The sequence below is a fragment of the Podarcis gaigeae genome (assembly GCF_964106915.1).
Source record: "Podarcis gaigeae genome assembly, chromosome: 10".
In the NCBI taxonomy this organism is placed as follows: Eukaryota; Metazoa; Chordata; class Lepidosauria; order Squamata; family Lacertidae; genus Podarcis; species Podarcis gaigeae.
Window position 1 is genome coordinate 41,504,373 of NC_139686.1, and position 18,963 is coordinate 41,523,335.

Consider the following 18,963-nt stretch of genomic DNA (forward strand, 5'->3'; position numbering starts at 1 on the left):
ATTTTACAGATGGCTGGCAGCACATGCGGGCATGCAAATCCTGTTATTTAAAATCCTCGCTGCACTGCCAGCCCTCTGGAAAATGAAACTGCTCTCTTTTAAATAGAGTGGGTGATACCAAAGAGAAAGATAAAAAAGTGGGTTCTACTGAGCCCTCTCCATGTGCAGATACTTTGTCCACACTATAATCTTTTTACCGCTTAGCCTCTATTTCCTTATTATTCATGATTTCTTAATAGGCACTCAGTCTCAGGCAAAACCAGCTCAAACTTGATGAGAGGCTGAACAATATGAAAATGCTCAGTTTTGACTTGTGTACGACAAAGATGAGGAACCAGACACTGTGCTTTATTTTGAGAAGATATTTGTTTCTGTTTTAAAAATGCAGGAAGCAAGAGAGCTTCAAAATGACATTATAAGAAACTGTTTAAAGATCAGAGATTAGAACTTTAGTATTCTCAATGGAGCATGGGATAGTGGCAGCCAATTAATAATACACAGTCAATCAACTCATGCAAGCAGAAGATAAGGACACTTCAAAAATAATCAACTAACACTATCCATGAGAGAATAACAAAGAGATTCGGTAAATATGCCAAAGAAAAAGCAGTGCTAGAAAGTGTTAGCCAATAAATGAATAAATGCACTTTTAAAAAAGTAGAGATCCAGGGTAGCAAAGTGGCTAGAGTATTGGTGGTACCATAACTGGAGGCAACTAGGTTCAAATCCCCACTCAGCCCTGAAGCTAACTGGGTGACCTTGGGCCAGCAACAATCTCTCAATCTGGCCTACGTCACAGAGCTGAATAAAATGGAGGTGGGAAGGGAGGCATGGATGGCACTCTGAGCTCTTTGAAGGAAGGGCAGGATTAAAATATTATAATAATACAATAAAGTATTAGAACACAATATGGACACTTTTTAATGGCAAAAGAAACTGCCAAGGTGATATTCAGCTATACAGAATTTATACTGGTCACTGCTGGCAACTTGTTTCCCAGTATGTATTCCATCCCTGACTTATACAGAAACATTGCATACATGCTCTCAAGTCCTCTTGTGATCTTTCATATCCCAGTTACATGTGTAAACATAAGTTGTCTGAAATTTTTCCCATCAGCCTATGATTCAAGAGGTTTCAGGTAGGTAGTAAGGAGACTGGAATCCTGTGGCATCATCCCAGATATCAAAATCCACAGTGTGGAGCAGCAGGCCCTAGCAACGCCTTCTGGGACTTTACCCATGCAGGAAGGACCAGAATCACAGCAAAACAGTACTTAGTAATCCCAGAAGGATAAGGTAAAGGTAAAGGTACCCCTGCCCGTACGGGCCAGTCTTGACAGACTCTGGGGTTGTGCGCCCATCTCACTTAAGAGGCCAGGGGCCAGCGCTGTCCGGAGACACTTCCGGGTCACGTGGCCAGCGTGACATCGCTGCTCTGGCGAGCCAGAGCTGCACACGGAAACGCCGTTTACCTTCCCGCTGGTAAGCGGTCCCTATTTATCTACTTGCACCCGGAGGTGCTTTCGAACTGCTAGGTTGGCAGGCGCTGGGACCGAGCAGCGGGAGCGCACCCTGCCGCAGGGATTCGAACCGCCGACCTTTCGATCGGCAAGTCCTAGGCGCTGAGGCTTTAACCCACAGCGCCACCTGCGTCCCTCATCCCAGAAGGATACCATGGTTCATATACTGTTGAACTACTAAACCACTGAAAGATCCAGAATAATCCCAGCAGTTACACTTTCCCTGTTTATTTACACCAAGGCAACTGGGCGACTAAGACAATAATAAGCTTAACCCTCCCCTCTCTCTCGCAAAAAAACTGGAGTGCTCTAGGCACAATGACCTTGGTCCCCAAAGACACGTGGGACTGTTGTTTACCAGAGAGGTTGAACAACGATTTCATTAGAAACTTCAGTGTGCTCTTGCATTTTTAAGTGTACATTTTACAAGTCCAGTTACAGTATCACATTAATTCCTGCTTCCTTCACCAAATCGTTTTCCTGACAGCATTGATTTATCATTAACTTTAAAATTGTTTCTTTGCCTAAAAACAAAGGAGGCCTTCCAAACAAGAAGGAAATAGCTATTTTCATTCAAAGTGGTAGGAAGCCACTTAGAATCTATCATCAATTCAAAGACACTTTTGCCATCAGAAGAGTCAGATCATGTACAACATACAAAGAGTCAGATCACGTACAACATTCATGTAATGCAAGTAACCTAACCTTTAATAGAAGAGAAAGAGGAAGAAACATTCTCAGCCATTAAGAAGCTCTGAATTCCCTTTAAGTTGTTTCCTCCCAGGCATACTATATTTTCCCTAAAAGAAAGCCTTTTCAAAACATTGCTGAAGGCAATTCATTTCTCTGATACTATGCTTGATAGAAGTACATCATTTCATGCTGTGACTGCTGTAACTAACAAATAGTTGTTGAGATTTCATAGCAGATGAGACACGTACTGTTTAAAAACCAACAGCAGGCTATTTGTATCATTATTTTTAAGTTTCTTAAAATCTGCTTGAAGGTATCAGTGGTGTATTTCTCTTGCAGTAAGGAAGGTCTTCTTCCAATTAACTTTGCTATTAGTTTATATGGTCCAAATTATTTGTTTAGTTATTTTATTTGCAAATTGCTTTACATGAGGCATCCCAAAGTCATTCACAATATAATAAAACTGTTTTACATATATAAACACACACACACAAATATTGTCACTTCTATTCCAACACCAGTACAAACTGCAATGAAGAACTCCATTTAGAAGGATCTGTAGGATTATAGAATTCTAGAGCTGGAAGAGATGCTAAAGGCCATCTAGTTCCCTGAAAAGCAGGAATCACAGCAAAAATCTCTGACAGAAGGCCATCCAATCTCTGTTTAAAGACCTCCAATGAAAGAGAGTCCACCACACTCTGAGGTTGTCCTTTCTACTGCCAAACAGATTTTACCAGCAGAAAGTCTTTCTAATGTTTAGTCAGAATCTCCTTTCTTGTAATTTGAATCCATTGATCTGTGTCCTACCCTCTGGAACAGCAGAAAAACAAGCCTGCTCTATGTGACAGCCCTTCAGATAATCTGGCTATCACATCACCTCTCAATTTTCTCTTCACCAGGCTAAACATGCCCAATTACCTCAACAATACCTCGTAAGGCTTGGTTTCTTGTTGAAAGCGCAGATGCCAAAAAGACAACAGAGAAGGTATCTTTCTGATATAATGGAGGGCGTTCCGTTGGTTAGACCCAATTATGACATCATGAGGAATGGACTTCCTGATAGGATGGTATCTGCAGGGTCCCGCAGAACACAGTAATCACTTGGGTACATACGGGATGAGAATATATTTAAGTAGCCTGGTCCTAAGCTGTTACACATACATATATGCTCCAAAATATTTTATAGCAGCCATATGAACAGCCCTGCAAATGTCAGTTTGAGTATGTAGATTCCTGAAAAACTATTACACACCCAGTCTGACTTGGGCATAAATTTCCTACAGAATTAACATGGAGGATCTACAGGACACTAGAAGGCTTCGCACAGGTATTTCAAGTCTGCTTGCAGTACCTCCCAACTATGTGCGGCAGGGTTAGACTGGCCAAAGCTTCTCCTGGACGCTTTACCAGCAAGTGACATAATACAGCTCTCTGAGAACAAACCTCTACTGCATCTCTCAGTAATGTTTGCACTAAGTGAAAAACCAGAGCTGCTGTCATCTATTTAACTAATCAGCAAGTATTGTTAAGTCTAGATTCATAAGCTCTGAATGTACTAAATTAGGTTTTATCATCAAGCCAGCTAGTTGCTCTCCCGCCTAACATACAAAGGTTGCAAAAGCCTTCCACGGGCAGTGCTGTGTTTAAATACTCTTTATTCAGACTGGTACAAAATATCTATTCCTAGGATATTTAAAGAAACCATTAATAAATAATGCACAAAATGTCTGTGCTGCCTTTCATCTTTGCAATTTTTTCATTATCACCCCTCCTGGACAATTTGCCACTGGGCCAACAGTTTATCTCATGCACAAGTAAATTAGGTATGCCTCTTTAAAATTGAGGACAATGTTTAGCAAAAAGTTCTAAGACTTTTAAGGCATATTTCTGGATAAAACACCACGAGGAATGGCAAATACCTGCTCCATCAATTATTATTCATCCCAAGGCAGTGCAATTATTTTCAAAGCTACACATTCCTTTAAAATCCAATAAAGCAATTTTTGCTTTAATGAATTTATCCACTCAGCAGTATCTAGTGTAGCCAACCATTTTATATTATGGTTTCAGCTTGAAAAATGTTCCCAGGTATAATTGTTCCAAAGTGACTAAAAATATTTAACTGCTTAGGTGCACAGTCACAATACCTGCATAATGTTAAACAGAATCACATAATCTAAAGTGGCCATTTAGCCCTTGCATCTATCCAATCTATGTCACAGTGTGCCCCAAATCAAAGGCAGCTGCTCTCCATAATACTACCATTAGAACCAATATGAGTCATGTTTGCTCTTCTGTGCAAGTTTCAATCACCCGGAGTTATTTAATGATTTCTTTTTCAAAGAGCTTTATCCTAGAGATAAACTTATCCATTTAGTAGCATTAAATACCAAGAGTATTTACCTACTAGTACAAAGAAGCTTTTGTAAAATCTATTGTTAATTTTATGCATCTGAGCCCGCTTACATTATTGTGACAAGATTGTTTATTTATGTACAGCAAGCAGGGGATATGGGAAGTTGCATGTTTTAACAATTAGATACAGTTGTGATTAAGGCTGAAACTTCAAAAGGGAACAAACTGCAAGCTTTACTGTAGCAAACATTTGTTATTAAAAGAAACTTGGCTCAGGGGGCTGAAAACAAGGGTGGTAAGACTGAAAAAACCTCTGTTATGAGAACCTATTGAAGAGGGAGGCTCGTCTTCTGCTCCACAGATCAAAAGGAGCTTAGATGTGACATAATTTAGATTTACAAAACAGAAAGTGTCAGATAAGAATGAAAGAAAGCTCTTCAAAGAAAGAGGTTAACATACAACAGCGTTCTCTTTGCAGCCATAAACAGCAAGTTATGTTCTCTGCTGTGACCTGTGGTTTTTCTTCTTTGACTAGATCATCATGGTCTGACAAGTTGATCTATGATTATACCAAGCTTCTGGGACTGAAAGTTCTTTTCTTGTTTGCTCATTCCTTCCATGTTTGTTCATTCTTGCCCTAGTCCCCATTCTGCTGTTGTTTTTGAGTTTTCAAATATCATCTTCATATTAATCAGCACCACCACTCATCACACTCCCTCATCCATGTCTGAACTCAGAATTAGTTGTCAGATTGACTAGTGGTAATCTGTCTTCCTTCTTGCATTCAAAGTCCTCCATGGCTTTTCTCCTGCCCACGACCATCTTCAGCCACCAAGAAGTATTTTGTTTCCACTATTTTGCTCTTTTTAGACCTCATGCCTAAAACTGCCTTCCAGAACTTCTATGTGATGCTACTTGTCTTACTTCTTACTTCAAATCCTCAAAATCCACCTTTATATTAAGCCTTTGGCACAACCCCTTATACCTCAGCCTCTGGAGAATCACAGAATGGTAGAGTACAGTGGTACCTCAGTTTAAGAATAGCCCTGTTCACGAAATATTCAGTATATGAACTCCGCAAAACCGGAAGTAGTGTCCCGGTTAGCGAATTTTACCTCAGTTTACAAATGGAAGCCGAATGGTAGAAGGGCACTGGTGGCGGGAGGCCTCATTAGGGAAAGCCCCTCAGTTTAAGAATGGCTTTGGTTTAAGAATGGACTTCCAGAACGGATTAAGTTCGTAAACCGAGGTACCACTGTATTAGAATTAGCAAGACCCTGGTTAGTGTCGCCATGCCCTCCTGCCTGGAAGTAGGCCTTTAAATTGCAGATTGGTTCACAAGAGGCCTATGCTCATTCACAATTGGATCCTGGGTGAGGCAGCAGACCTTTAATGTATTACTGAAACCTGGGTGGGCAATACTGGGCAGACTCAATCTGACTCAGCTGTGCCTACCTAAGTATTGGGGTTTAGCACCAACACAGGCTGGAGGGAGCCATCTCCACCTCTACCCTGCAGACTAACTTTGACAGATAAGTAAAGCTCCCATCATCTCTTACCACAGTCTATTCTGCCCAAAGCATCCAGAGGGCACCAGTTTTGGGGAAAGCTGACCTAAGGAGTATGGTATATTTCCTGATTCCCAAAATCAAATATATATACGGTCACAACGAGCACATTCACACAAATTATTCACACAATTAAACCCAGAGTAACTTAGTGAATGGTCAAAATCTTGCTGCGATATTAAAGGTTTAATTAGAGACAGACTATGGATCTGTTTTCTTCCCAGAGTAATCAGTTGCAGGAAAAAATGCTTGCACTGCAGGTGCACTCAAGGCACTGGGCATCTGAGACTCCCTGCTGTACCACACAGATCGACAATTTCTCCTGCAATAATGGGACACAAAAAAGATTCTAACTCTTCTAAATCTTCCCCTCAACTAGGATAATCAAAATTAAAATCTAGCCTCCAAGCAAATAATTTATAACCATTTAAAGGCAAATGTGGGAGTGAAGCAGAAATCAAGGAAAGAAGCAGAGTGCCAGTGCCATTAACAGTTACAGATAGGTAGCCGTGTTGGTCTGCCATAGTCAAAACAAAAAAAAAAAATCCTTCCAGTAGCACCTTAAAGACCAACTAAGTCAGTTCTTGGTATGAGCTTTCGTGTGCATGCACACTTCTTCAGATACACTGAAACAGCTGTTTCAGTGTATCTGAAGAAGTGTGCATGCACACGAAAGCTCATACCAAGAACTGACTTAGTTGGTCTTTAAGGTGCTACTGGAAGGAATTTTTTTTTTGTAGTGCCATTAACAATTTTTGTAGCAGAGAGTCTGCAAAGATTACAATTTAAGGCATACCTGTAAGCACTCTCTCCTTAACAAACCTTTATCTTTACCAACTGTCACCCTAACACATAAAAAAAAAATACCTTAATGGATATCAAATGCAATTTAGAAATCCCAGCAACACTGTGTTTTTAAATGCCGGTGTGTAAAACAATAACAATTAACTAGGACTCAGTTTTTCAATGAAATAAAACAAGTATCTTTTTGTTACTCCATGGCCACAAATGAAATGCACCTGAGTTAGACTCTGGCTGCTGCACCATAAACCACTGTATCCTCTTTCTGTGACAGTGATGACTGGGAGAGTAAAGGTAAAGATAAAAGTACCCCTGACCGTTAGGTCCAGTCACTGATGACTCTGGGGTTGCGCCGCTCATCTCGCTCTATAGGTCGAGGGAGCTGACGTTTTGTCCACAGACAGCTTCCAGGTCATGTGGCCAGCATGACTAAGCCACTTCTGGCGAACCAGAGCAGCGCACAGAAACACCATTTACCTTCCCACCAGAGCAGTACCTATTTATCTACTTGCACTTGACGTGCTTTCAAATTGCTAGGTGGGCAGGAGCTGGGACCAAACAAGTGGAGCTCACCCCATCGTGAGGATTTGAACAGCCAACCTTCTGATCGGCAAGCCCTAAGCTCTGTGATTTAGACCACAGTGCCACCCGCGTCTGGGAGGGTAACAAACAGAAGACAAACAGAGCATCTCAAGAACACTGGGACTGTTCTTCGGGGGGAGGGGGGCAGCACTCCTTTCATGCACCCTCCTACCCCACCCCAAAAGGATTTAAAGGAGGTCTGAATAATAACCTGTCTCTGGCTGCCTTTACAAAATACAGAAATATACACAAAACAAACATAAAATTGATCAGTGCATGGAATTTTTTTGCAGGAAAAGATAAATGATACTGCCACTCCAGCCTATCAGTTAAAAGTTCAGAAGCTTGTTACTAAAATATCAGTGAAATCTGGACATTTTATTGTTAAACTGTTATGTTGACTGTGGTTTGGCTGAGAAAACACAGCAGATTAGCTTGAACTGAGCCCAAGACAACTGCCAAATCCTCTATCCAGTAGCAGATGGCGCAAGAACTTTAGGAAGCCTTAAAAACAGGAACAGTAAACATTTTTTAATCTGGAGGCTACAGTTCCCATTTTAAAAACCGGCCAGTGGGCTGCACCACACATGCACTCACTGTGCGTCACGCACATATGGTGGAATAAAAAATAAATCAGAAAGTGAAAATACATGCAAGAGCCACTTTAAACTCTTTCCTGCTAAAAATGCCACTTTAAACTCTGGCAATCATATGATACACAAGAAAAAAACAATGTCAGTAACAGGTGTCGCACATTTTTAGCAGGGAGGTGCTCCATCTTCATTTCCTACTGTCTCATGCATTTATACTTCATGATAAAAAAACCAAGTAGTTACAGTTGATGAACCATACTTTTTCCAACTGTTTTGATTGTTTGGCCATTTTTGTTGTGTTTCAGGCACCAAGCCATAGGGATCCCCTGTCCTGTGGCTGCTGGTGCAAGGGATCTTGTTTAAGCATTGCTTTTCTCCCACATAGGCTAGGGTATTTCAGGAATAACTGTATTCTGTCCACAGCTTCTGATTCACAATTCTATCTTGATTTCTCTTTATCATTACTTATGTCTGTCTAACCTGTTGGGTACAGATTCACAGATTTCCATATAAAAATGTTACGCCTTGTACTGCGGAATGTCAACAGCCTTTCAAAGGTCTCTGTAATAATTTGTTGTTTGTTTGGGTGTGTGTTTTTTTAGACAATAAAGGGAGGTATTACCTGTCTGCATCCACCGTCACATCATGAACCCCTCTTTGAATAACATCTCGGGAGGCTGCTATGTCTGGAATTCGGTTCAAGCTTCTTGTATACAGGTTGAGTCCTCCATCTGTCATGTAACTGAAAATAAAAATATATAATTTTAATCATGAGAAAATGCCACCAGCTGGTGCTACCTATTTATATATAGCACTGTCAATGCAGCGCTGTTGCAGAGTGAAAGAAAGAGATGAAGTTTCTGATCTGCAGAATTTAAACTCTAAAGCAGGGTTTTACCAATTTCATCAAGGTGAACCTTACTAAGAACCAAACGAAATGTGAAGTGATAGCTCTGTGTACAGTACATCTCGTGATAACAGCAGTCAGCACAAAGGGGAAGAGCTATAACCCAGTAGTACAGCACATGCATTGTTTACAGAAAGGTCCAAGGTCTAAATCCTGGCAGTTAAAAGGATCAGGCAGATAGATTCTTTTCTGTCCAATGCCCTCAAGTGCCACTGCTTGTTAGAGTAGATAACACTGGCGTAGTTGGACAACCATTCTGGCCTAGCAGCTTCTCCCTTCCAGAATACTTATTTATGCTTCCCAGCAATTAAGTGGGTGCTTAACTGTCTCCCACTGTGTTGATTTTCTTATTAAAGGCACACCTCCACAGCTGCTATTTGTTCCATGACAAAAACCATACGGGTACCTGTATCATACATGGTGAAACCTCCTACACCATCACTGTTGTCCACATTTGAAGTGCCCCCTTCCACAGCTGTCATGCCTAGTTTGCCCCTACATCAGGAGAACAACTGCTTGAATTTTGTTGTAGCAAGGGAAGGAAGGAAGGACTGAGGAGCAGTTCCTACCTTGCAGATAAGAAATAGAGTAACACAGAGAACAGTAAACTGGTGTTACAGTAAACATACCCAAAAGTATCTATAAACATCTAACTGCAGATCTCTACAAAGGAAGCAGCCATACAGAACCACCGTATCTAGGAATGGATTGAGCTGTTCACTTGTCAGGTGGTACAGTCCTCTCACATGAAAAAGCACTTGACAGGAGATGCTTCCATGTGAAATGCGCTTGTCAAAATTTGCCACCTCAGGCTTAAAAACTCTCCTTCCATCTGAGACAGTTTTGCTGGGGATGCAGTTATTCAACAGAAATGCTTCAATATGACCAATTCCTATGTGAAAGCTGAGTTGGCCAACTCTGTGAGAATCTCAGTGAAGCAAATGAATGAGGAAAGGGGGATGGGGTGGAGTATACCCTGGAGTGCCTACTCATACTCTTAGTCCTGGTAAAGTGAAAGTGGAGGACCATAAAAGGTGCCCTAATCTTTCTTTTATTATGATATATACACATAGCTGCCAACAACCAAAAGAAGGACTGACACACTAACTACACTGGTGCACACCTCCTGGCCTAATTAAGGCCTATTCTTTATAGGATACAGGCAGGAGAAGGACTTTAGTTCAGTGATAAGACCATATGTTCAACATCTCAGGTTCAATCCATGGCAAGTTCAGATAAGGTTGTCATAGAATCAGAGCTGGAAGGGACCACAAAGGAATCATTTTGCCCAACACAGGCATCAAACCCATGACCACGAGATTAAGAGTCTCATACTCTACAACTGAGCTATCCTGCAGGAGGCCAAGGACTCTTGTCCAAAATCCATGGAAAGGTGCTCTCTGTGGGTTTAAATTCTTTCCCATGTATTTGGTCCACCTGCATTTACAGTATATACTGGCACACCAGTGACAAATGGCATGGATGGGTTTGCTGCTTACTAAATTTTTGTCAGTATTTAAAGGTGACATGGTGCACACATAACACTTTCATGGGGAGGCGGCTTTATCTACGGCCCTCATCCTGTGCATATCTGGCCTCAATCACAAAATGAAGTCAAGAAAGCAGCACATTCACCTGGACAGGCCAGCCTCATGCACCAGATATAGATGACCTGCTTGAGAAACTGATGTGAGGTTTGTGACCACAGAATTATAAGAATGGGAAGCTTACCTTGCTATTATTTTTATATAATCTTATTTTGGTATGTATTGCTATCTGAATTGCTTCTTAGGGGCAATTTCTTTATTAGTCATTTTCAGAAAGTCTTGTGAATGAAATGGGGGCCAGTTTCCACACCAACCTATGGTATTTGAACTCTGAAGTCATATCTGTAGGCACTGGAACCACTTATGGATGTGATCTTGCACCCAGAAATACAAACATGAATGTTACTTTCCAATGGATACAAGATGGTGTATATTGTATGATGCCTTCGCCAGGGAGGGGAGGGGATGGGACTCGATTGAAGCCTTCATTCCTATAGAACTACAAAGGTAAGAAAATGGAGGAGAAGACTTCAAGACTCAAGACTTCAATGCATTTTGATTCTTACATGGTAGTGCATTAGTGAAGAGGCTGAACCTCACAAGAAATAGGCCCCTCTTCCATTAATTCCTAATTACTGCTGGATTCTCATCCCCAAGTGTTTAAAGTAATTAAAGTGGGAATGAAAGAGGAAAGAGAGATAAGACTTGACATGCCTGAATGAAGCATGAATTTTCAGTGCTTATTATTCATTTTTTGCTCTTCATTCTAACGCAGAAATGGTACTTAAAAATATTCTGGCCAAGAGCGCTGCTGCTTGCTACTATTTACCAAGTCATTCTCATTACGGATGTCAAAAGAGACAACTTAATTTATTCTCTAAGGTGATAAACTAATTAATACATATTTAGTCAAGCAGTACAAAAACTGTTAATCGGTATATGTTACAAGCAAAATATTCAAGGAAAAATTAGCTGAGATAGAAAGTCTCACACTGCTTTGAATGCTTTCACATGAGTCATTAAGTTGCATAGATGCACAAAGTTTCTTATACTAGATAGTGGCTGGATTTCAGGTGAGTGCAATCTGCTTTTTTCTCATTTTTGAACCAGACTTCCAGGGTCCATCAGTCAGGTCCAACCAGAAAATGTAAAAAAAAAATATGGATTATGTCACTTGAAGAAACTTTCAGAGCTCAATTCTATGCATGCTTACACAGAAATCAGTGGCACCAAATTCCACGGAACTCTTAAATCAGTGATCAGTCAGACAATACAGCTCTATCCCAAGCAGATTTACTTGGAAATAAGCACCACTTCTTTGAATGGGTCACACTTCGTCTTAAAAACACAGCCTTGGTTTTAGACATGGAGACTGAAATTCTCTAATTCTGATTTCAGTCTTTCATACTTTGAAAGGCAGACAAACACTCAACAACCTGACCATGGTATTCAACGCCAGCTGCAGCTTCCTAATCAGACCCAAGGGAAGTCCCATATAGAGCACATTATAGTAGTCCAGCTGTGAGGACACCAACACATGAACTGCAGTGGTCAAGCTATTCTTGTCCAGGAAAGGGTGTAGTTGGCATACCAACCTAAGATAATGGGCAGTCGTTCGCACAGAGTTTTCCTGAGCCTCTCATAGCAAGGATGGATCTAGGTGCACCTCCAAACTTGTCCCCTCAGAGAGATTGCAAACTTGTCCAGAAGTGGAGAATTCCCTAACTCCTGAATATGGGAACCACTCACTCCATGGAGTCTCCATTTTACCATGATTCAATCTCTGTTTTTTGACCCTTATCCAGCCCACCACTACAGCTAGCCATGAGTACAAAAGCATCCCCTGACTCAGATATAACGGGAAAAAGGGATGGGTGTCATCAGTATGATGATGATGCAATGCCCCAAATCTCCTAATGGCCAACAGCTGATCACAGGGCAGTTTACAAAATAAACACACAAAAATACATAGCATAATTAAAAAACCATACCCCCCTCCAACACACAGTTTAGAAACCCATAGATATTTAACACACACAAAAAATGCCAGGGCATGGACACATATTCTCCCCCAATGCTACTCTCTGAACCTATCCCCACAGGTAGAAGCAGAACCACTGCAACACAGTGCCACCAAGTCCCAACTCATGGAAATAGTCCAGGAAGAAACCATGGTCACCAGTATTAAAAACCACTAAGCAATCAAGAAGGAGCAACAAGGTCCCATTCCCCTGCCCATCTCCTAAAGACCCAAACGTAATGATGCGAGAAATCTACCATTTGGCTCAATTATAGTTTTCAACACACTCCTCCTCTCTTATGTATCCCTGATGTAAACTGCTCTCTCCCTGACAGCTGCTACCAGCTCCTCTGACATCTGCTCTCAGCACATGGGTGTTGGGGGCTGGACCAGCAATGCAGCCTTGCTTCTTTGCCCGCCACTCTAGTGCCCTACACCGATTTATAACAAATAGCCAGTTTGGATCAGGTTGATTTGGATTATAGAGAGGAAAGACTTAAAAAACCTCACCAATCATCAAAGCAGCTGTGTGGGGCAGATAATTAGTCCTTAATAAAACAAACCAAAAACAGTGATCCTATTATGTTACATGTTGACTGACACTAAATCTGTAATTCTTATATGATATATGGATTACATTCTTGTAGAGTTCTTCCCTATGCATCAAAGCAGCCATGGAACTATGTCCAGGAGAACATCACACACCCATGCACTGAACATGAGTGATCTTAAGAGGAACTGAGGGCCTCTGTTTCTATGTCCTAGGAATCTAAGGTAATATGTAGAAAGGATGCATAATATTGCCAACAGTGGTAACACTGGAAAGCAGGGGAAACCTTTTCATCATTTTCCATATAGGACCTATTATTATTATTATTATTATTATTATTATTATTATTATTATTATTATTAGAATTAGAATTAGAATTTCTTCTCAACACATACAACTCTTTGAGTAATGCAGTAAAATACACATTTCTGAGTATCAGTACAAAGTAGAAAATAATTTGTTAATTTTTAAGGTGCAACAAGACTCTCTAGAAAAACAGAAATATTGGTGACTATAAATCTATATCAGTGACCACCCAACAATGTGATGAATAACTCATCTATACCAGCATTTTAAAGATATCTATGTGGCCATTGTGGGAAAATCCACTTGTGTTTAAATCCCCATCAAACTGTAAGCAGTACTAAAATTCAGAAGTGCCCGAAAGCAGTCCCTACTAGATAAAGTTAATAAATGTTACCTTCCCATCTCTTGAGGTTATTCCTGTGGTCAGATATAAAATGCACAACCAATAAACTCCAGAAAAGCTTATTTCTCAATAGAATGAATATGACAGGTAGGTATTGAAATTTCACGCCTGTAAGAAACAGGTTTTTGTTTGCCCCCGTTTAAAACATGTCTGCCATCTATCAACTGGAACAAAATAAACCTAGAGGGAATGGTGTGCACAGCAAAATGAAAACTTTGTTTGTAATCTCTTTCTCATTTAATTATCATTCATTCCAATGTGCTAAGATCATTATAGCACACACATTCCTTCTGTATTTTGGCCCCTACTAAAATAAGGAACACATCTACCATTAATCTACCACATCTTTCTTTTCCTTGTCCTCCTGCGATGAGGCTACATTTTAATATTTTAATGTTCCATTATTTTAATGTTGTATTTTATTTTTGTTTTTAAGTTGTAATCATTCATCTTGTTTTTATTATTGCTTGTAAGCTGCTCTGAGCCCGGCCTTGGCTGGGGAGGGTGGGGTATAAATAAAAAATTATTATTATTATTATTATTATTATTATTATTATTATTTTAAGAAAAGGATCTAATTCAGTCTTACACATTCTTTGACTCACAAAACCAAACACCTGTCAAGAATGGTGGACCAGAATTGTTTCTACAGAGGCATATTCACCTGATGACCCACCACAAGGGTGATGCTAAACTTTTAGGCCCAGATTTTTAAGCCATACACTGGGAGCTGGGGCAAGATAAGATACCCCAAGATTGGTGGCAAACAAATTTCCCTGAAGCATTTGTGTTTCCAGGGGGCTGGCCCAACTTAGCCTCAGTCACGCCAATAACATGAGATGACTGAGGGTTTTTAATTCTCTCTCTGCCTCTCCTTTCTCCATGCCTTTAAAAAGACAAAAGAAAGATGGTGCATACCTTAGGGAGCATCACTATAATATATATTTTGGGGGCCAACCCACCCAGAAAATATATTTCGAATCATATGGTGCTTATAGTGGCCACATCAAACAAGAAGAACATTGTGTGTTATGTGAGGGTCTGGGGAGGCAAACACTTACCCGCTGTTGATGTCATCAGCACGGAGGCTCTTCCCAAGAATGTCCCCATCACTCATGTATCCTCCAACATCAACATCAGAGGAAATGTCCAGATCGCTACTTCCTTTTTCACTCATGTCTATCTGGGGTATGTTCCCAAGGCGAGAAACAGCTGCACGGCGAAGAGGCGTGGTATACATGAACCGAGAAGGGTCAGTATGGATAAAGCGACTAGCACCACTGCGAGGGTACCCTCCACCCAGGGAAGGAGCATCGCCTGCCTGGAGACGAGGACTAGCTTGTCCAAGCCTCCAGGTCACTGGAGAGGATCGGCTTGTCAAGCCTGGGATGCTTCGCCCATTCACTTCGGTTGTCACAGTACTGTCAAATGTTGTCTCCAATGTGCTGTGAAGCAAAACAAAAACTGATGAACTGTGCTTTCTATACTTCTGAGCATAGGGAGGGGAGAGACAGTAAAAGTCAGAACAAAAACAAAGTTTATATTTAATGCATTCATTTTCCTACAAGAACAAATCCTTTATTCAACACTTTCAAAGAAAGGATACTTTTTTGTTTCATCATTTTACTGCAGGTGGATTTTGAGAAGAATGAGTGTGGAAAATCAAAATGCAACATCTCAGTGGAAAATAAGGGTCTTTCATGCTCAACATATACAGAAGTTGCAGCTAATCTCATGGTGGCATTTTAGACAGCTTATCCATTTTTAGCATTTCGGCTGTAAATGAAAATGTTCTGTGGTTTAGATAGACAGTGGCCTTGACTGGATAATCCCAGTTTCTGATCTGTCCCATATCTTTCTTTCCTGCCAATCTGTCATTACTGCTGTACTATTGCATCTCTCAATATCCATAGGACATATGTCCATTTAGCATATGACCTATACTTGTAAAATCCAACATACATGGACCCATTTTGTGCAATTAGTATTTAGAAAAATATTTGAGAGAATTGTCTACATGGTTTGGGTCTATGTGTGTTGCATTTTACACATGTAGGACCTGTTAAAACGATTCACTTAATTAAGGCATGGAGTTTGGAAGAAGAAGATGCAAGCCCCATCACACAAAGTGGTGTGTGTGTGTGTCCAACTCATCAGGAGGAAGGGTCATAGTTCAGAAGTACAACACATATTTTGATGCAGAAAGTCTTGGGTTCTCCAGATAGGACTTGGACAGACCCCTTGCTGAAACCCTGAAAAGTTCAGGTGTAGACAATACTGAGCTAGAAGGACCAGGGGTCTGACTCGATAAAAGGGAAAGTCCTATGTACTTAAATCCCAGGATAAGGAGAGATGGGGGAAGAATGTCAGGTGAGTAGGGAGCAATGGTGTGCTCTTGCTCCTGTCTGTGAGCATGGGTTGAATTGCATATTGACAGGCATTGCCCAATCTGACACATTTCATTCATGGAATTTAAGGAGGCTGCTACTTAACCGGATAGCACTGGCAATAAGAAAACTGGCAAAAATGAAATTGGGTGCACATCTTCAAGGTTTCTCCTTGCAAAACCCACATACTTTCTGCTTCAACCCGTATATATTTAACCAATTGTGAAATAGTACCTGTGGCTTATTTGAGTTCCCCTAAGGCTCGACATAGTTTCTTCCAAGTTCTGCCTCAGATCTGCTATATTCTTTACAGTTCTCATTCTTCTAGCTTCAGGATCTTCCCCTGCAACGAACAGCGTATATAGCTAACAATATACTGCACATGCAAAAATATAAGAAGAGATCTCCATCATCATTCCAATAACATATCTCTGAATCTTCTCTAATATGAAACAGACAATGACTTCTAGCATGCAAAGTTATTTCATAACAGCAAATTAGCTGGTGCTCTGTATGGGGGAAGCATGGGGGTGGCAAAACAACAACAACAACAGAGGTGTCTGTACTCACACCTTGAGAAAGTATAAAGTGCCTTTTCCCTCTTCCTGCATTCCCTCTACCCACTTTTCCATTGAATTTGTGAGGAATCTTTAATTAAAAAGTTGATAATAAAACTTAAAAATACATTTTTTAAAAAATATATATCAAGATTTATAGATAATTTTGAAGGTTTTGTTAAAAAGAATTTAAAATTAACACTGCTGTCAATCACAAAATGCCCAGTGTGGAGTGTATGATGTGGCACACAGTATTAGCCATGCAGGTATGGCATAACACAACATTAGAGGTGCTTGCCTGCTGGGTTTTTTTGTGGCAGTCACACAATATTGATTTTACACACCCAGAGAGAGAGAGAGAGTGAGAGAGAGAGAGAGACCTTGTTGTCTACAAACCACAGGGAACATAACCTGGTTCCAGGGAAAATATACAAGGTGACCAACCACATTCTCTTCTGCACGGGCATGGAACACCCACATGCACTCAAAATACATGACGCCCGCCCTGTGGAACACCCTCCCATCAGATGTCAAAGAGATAAACAACTACCTGACATTTAGAATTAGGGAATTTTTAAATGTGTGAAGTTTTAATCTATTTTTAATCTTTGTTGGAAGCCACCCAGAGTGGCTGGGGAAACCCAGCCAGATGGGCAGGGTACAAATAAATTATTATTATTATTATTATTATTATTATTATTATTATTATTATTATACAGACCACAGACACACATGCCTGTCTGTCTCTCACACAACCACACATATATGCCTCCTTTCCTCTCAGTCCAGGTGCACCTGTCCCTCTCTCGCACATACCACACATGTACACACACCTCCCCGCATCTTGCACACACAAACACTTAAATAATAATAATAATAATAATAATAATAATAATAATATATTATTTATACCCCGCCCATCTGGCTGGGCCTCCCCAGCCACTCTGGGCGGCTTCCATAAAACCAAAAATACAGTAAAATATCACACGTTAAAAACTTCCCTGAACAGGGCTGCCTTAAGATGTCTTCTGAATGTCAGGTAGTTGTTTATCGCTTTGACATCTGCTGGAAGGGCGTTCCACAGGGCGGGCGCCACTACCGAGAAGGCCCTCTGCCTGGTTCCCTGTAGCTTTGCTTCTCGCAATGAGGGAACCGCCAGAAGGCCCTCGGCGCTGGACCTCAGCGTCCGGGCAGAATGATGGGGGTGGAGACGCTCCTTCAGGTATACTGGACCGAGGCCGTTTAGGGCTTTAAAGGTCAGCACCAACACTTTGAATTGTGCTCGGAAACATACTGGGAGCCGCATATACATCACATAGACCTTCCTCTGTCTAGCTTCACCTTTCCCTACTCCTGCAGACCCCACATACATAGTCTCTTTTCTCTCATATGAACGAAGACCTCATATAGATGTTTTCTTCCTTTCCTCACCCACCCACCCCATATACAACCCTTCCTCTTTCAAACAAAGCACACGTACATACCTCTGTCCTGTGTTCACACAGATACACACACACACACACACACACACACTACACGAGCAGCAGCAGCACCCATTGAAAAGAGCGCCTCCCTGGGGCAAAGGCAGCACTTGCCAGCAACTTTCCCTCGCAGCCAGACCAGGGTAGCCTGAATACGCAGGACACTACTCCTCCATCCCAATTTCTTTTTTTAAGTAAGCCCCAGCACAGGAAAAAGGAGACACTGCCCCTGGCTAGCAAGTAAGGGTGGGGGCCTCAGCTAGTGTTGTGCGGGGGGGGGGGAGGGGAAGCACTGGGTACATACAAGCTGTATACTCTATACATAAAATATATCCAGATTCAATAGACATGAGTATTCATGAGTACAATTTAAAGATATATAAAATCTAAACTGCAACGACTTAATTCTAAACTCTCACTTGATTTTAAGACCTGCCAATTATTATTTATTTATTCTAGCAGCAACATGTCAATTTCTATAGTATATAATTGGAACATGGGATTTACAGGTCGACACAGCACACTTTACTACATATTAATACCATTCCCTACCACACAGTTAAGGAGGGAACTTTGCAAGACTTCCAGGGGAAAGATTCCTTGAGTATTGAAGTTGTTCTGGGGTGGTTTGGCCCTTAGCAGCAGGTGAGATTTTCTACCTGTATGTGCAGGTCATACTTGGCCACAC

At 41.0% G+C, this 18,963-nt stretch overlaps 1 protein-coding gene across 9 annotated transcripts in view; it reads right to left on the reverse strand.

Annotated features, from left to right (window-relative positions):
- Window positions 1-18,963, reverse strand: part of NAV3 (neuron navigator 3) — a 445,636-nt gene that overhangs the window by 86,117 nt on the left and 340,556 nt on the right. For all 9 annotated transcript variants that reach the window (XM_083698859.1, XM_083698858.1, XM_083698861.1 and 6 more), the window contains 3 exons: window positions 16,472-16,580; window positions 14,912-15,295; window positions 8,740-8,859 (listed from right to left, as the gene is read on the reverse strand). In XM_083698859.1, coding sequence (XP_083554985.1) covers window positions 8,740-8,859; window positions 14,912-15,295; window positions 16,472-16,580 — 613 coding nt within the window. The remainder of the gene's footprint in view (window positions 1-8,739; window positions 8,860-14,911; window positions 15,296-16,471; window positions 16,581-18,963) is intronic.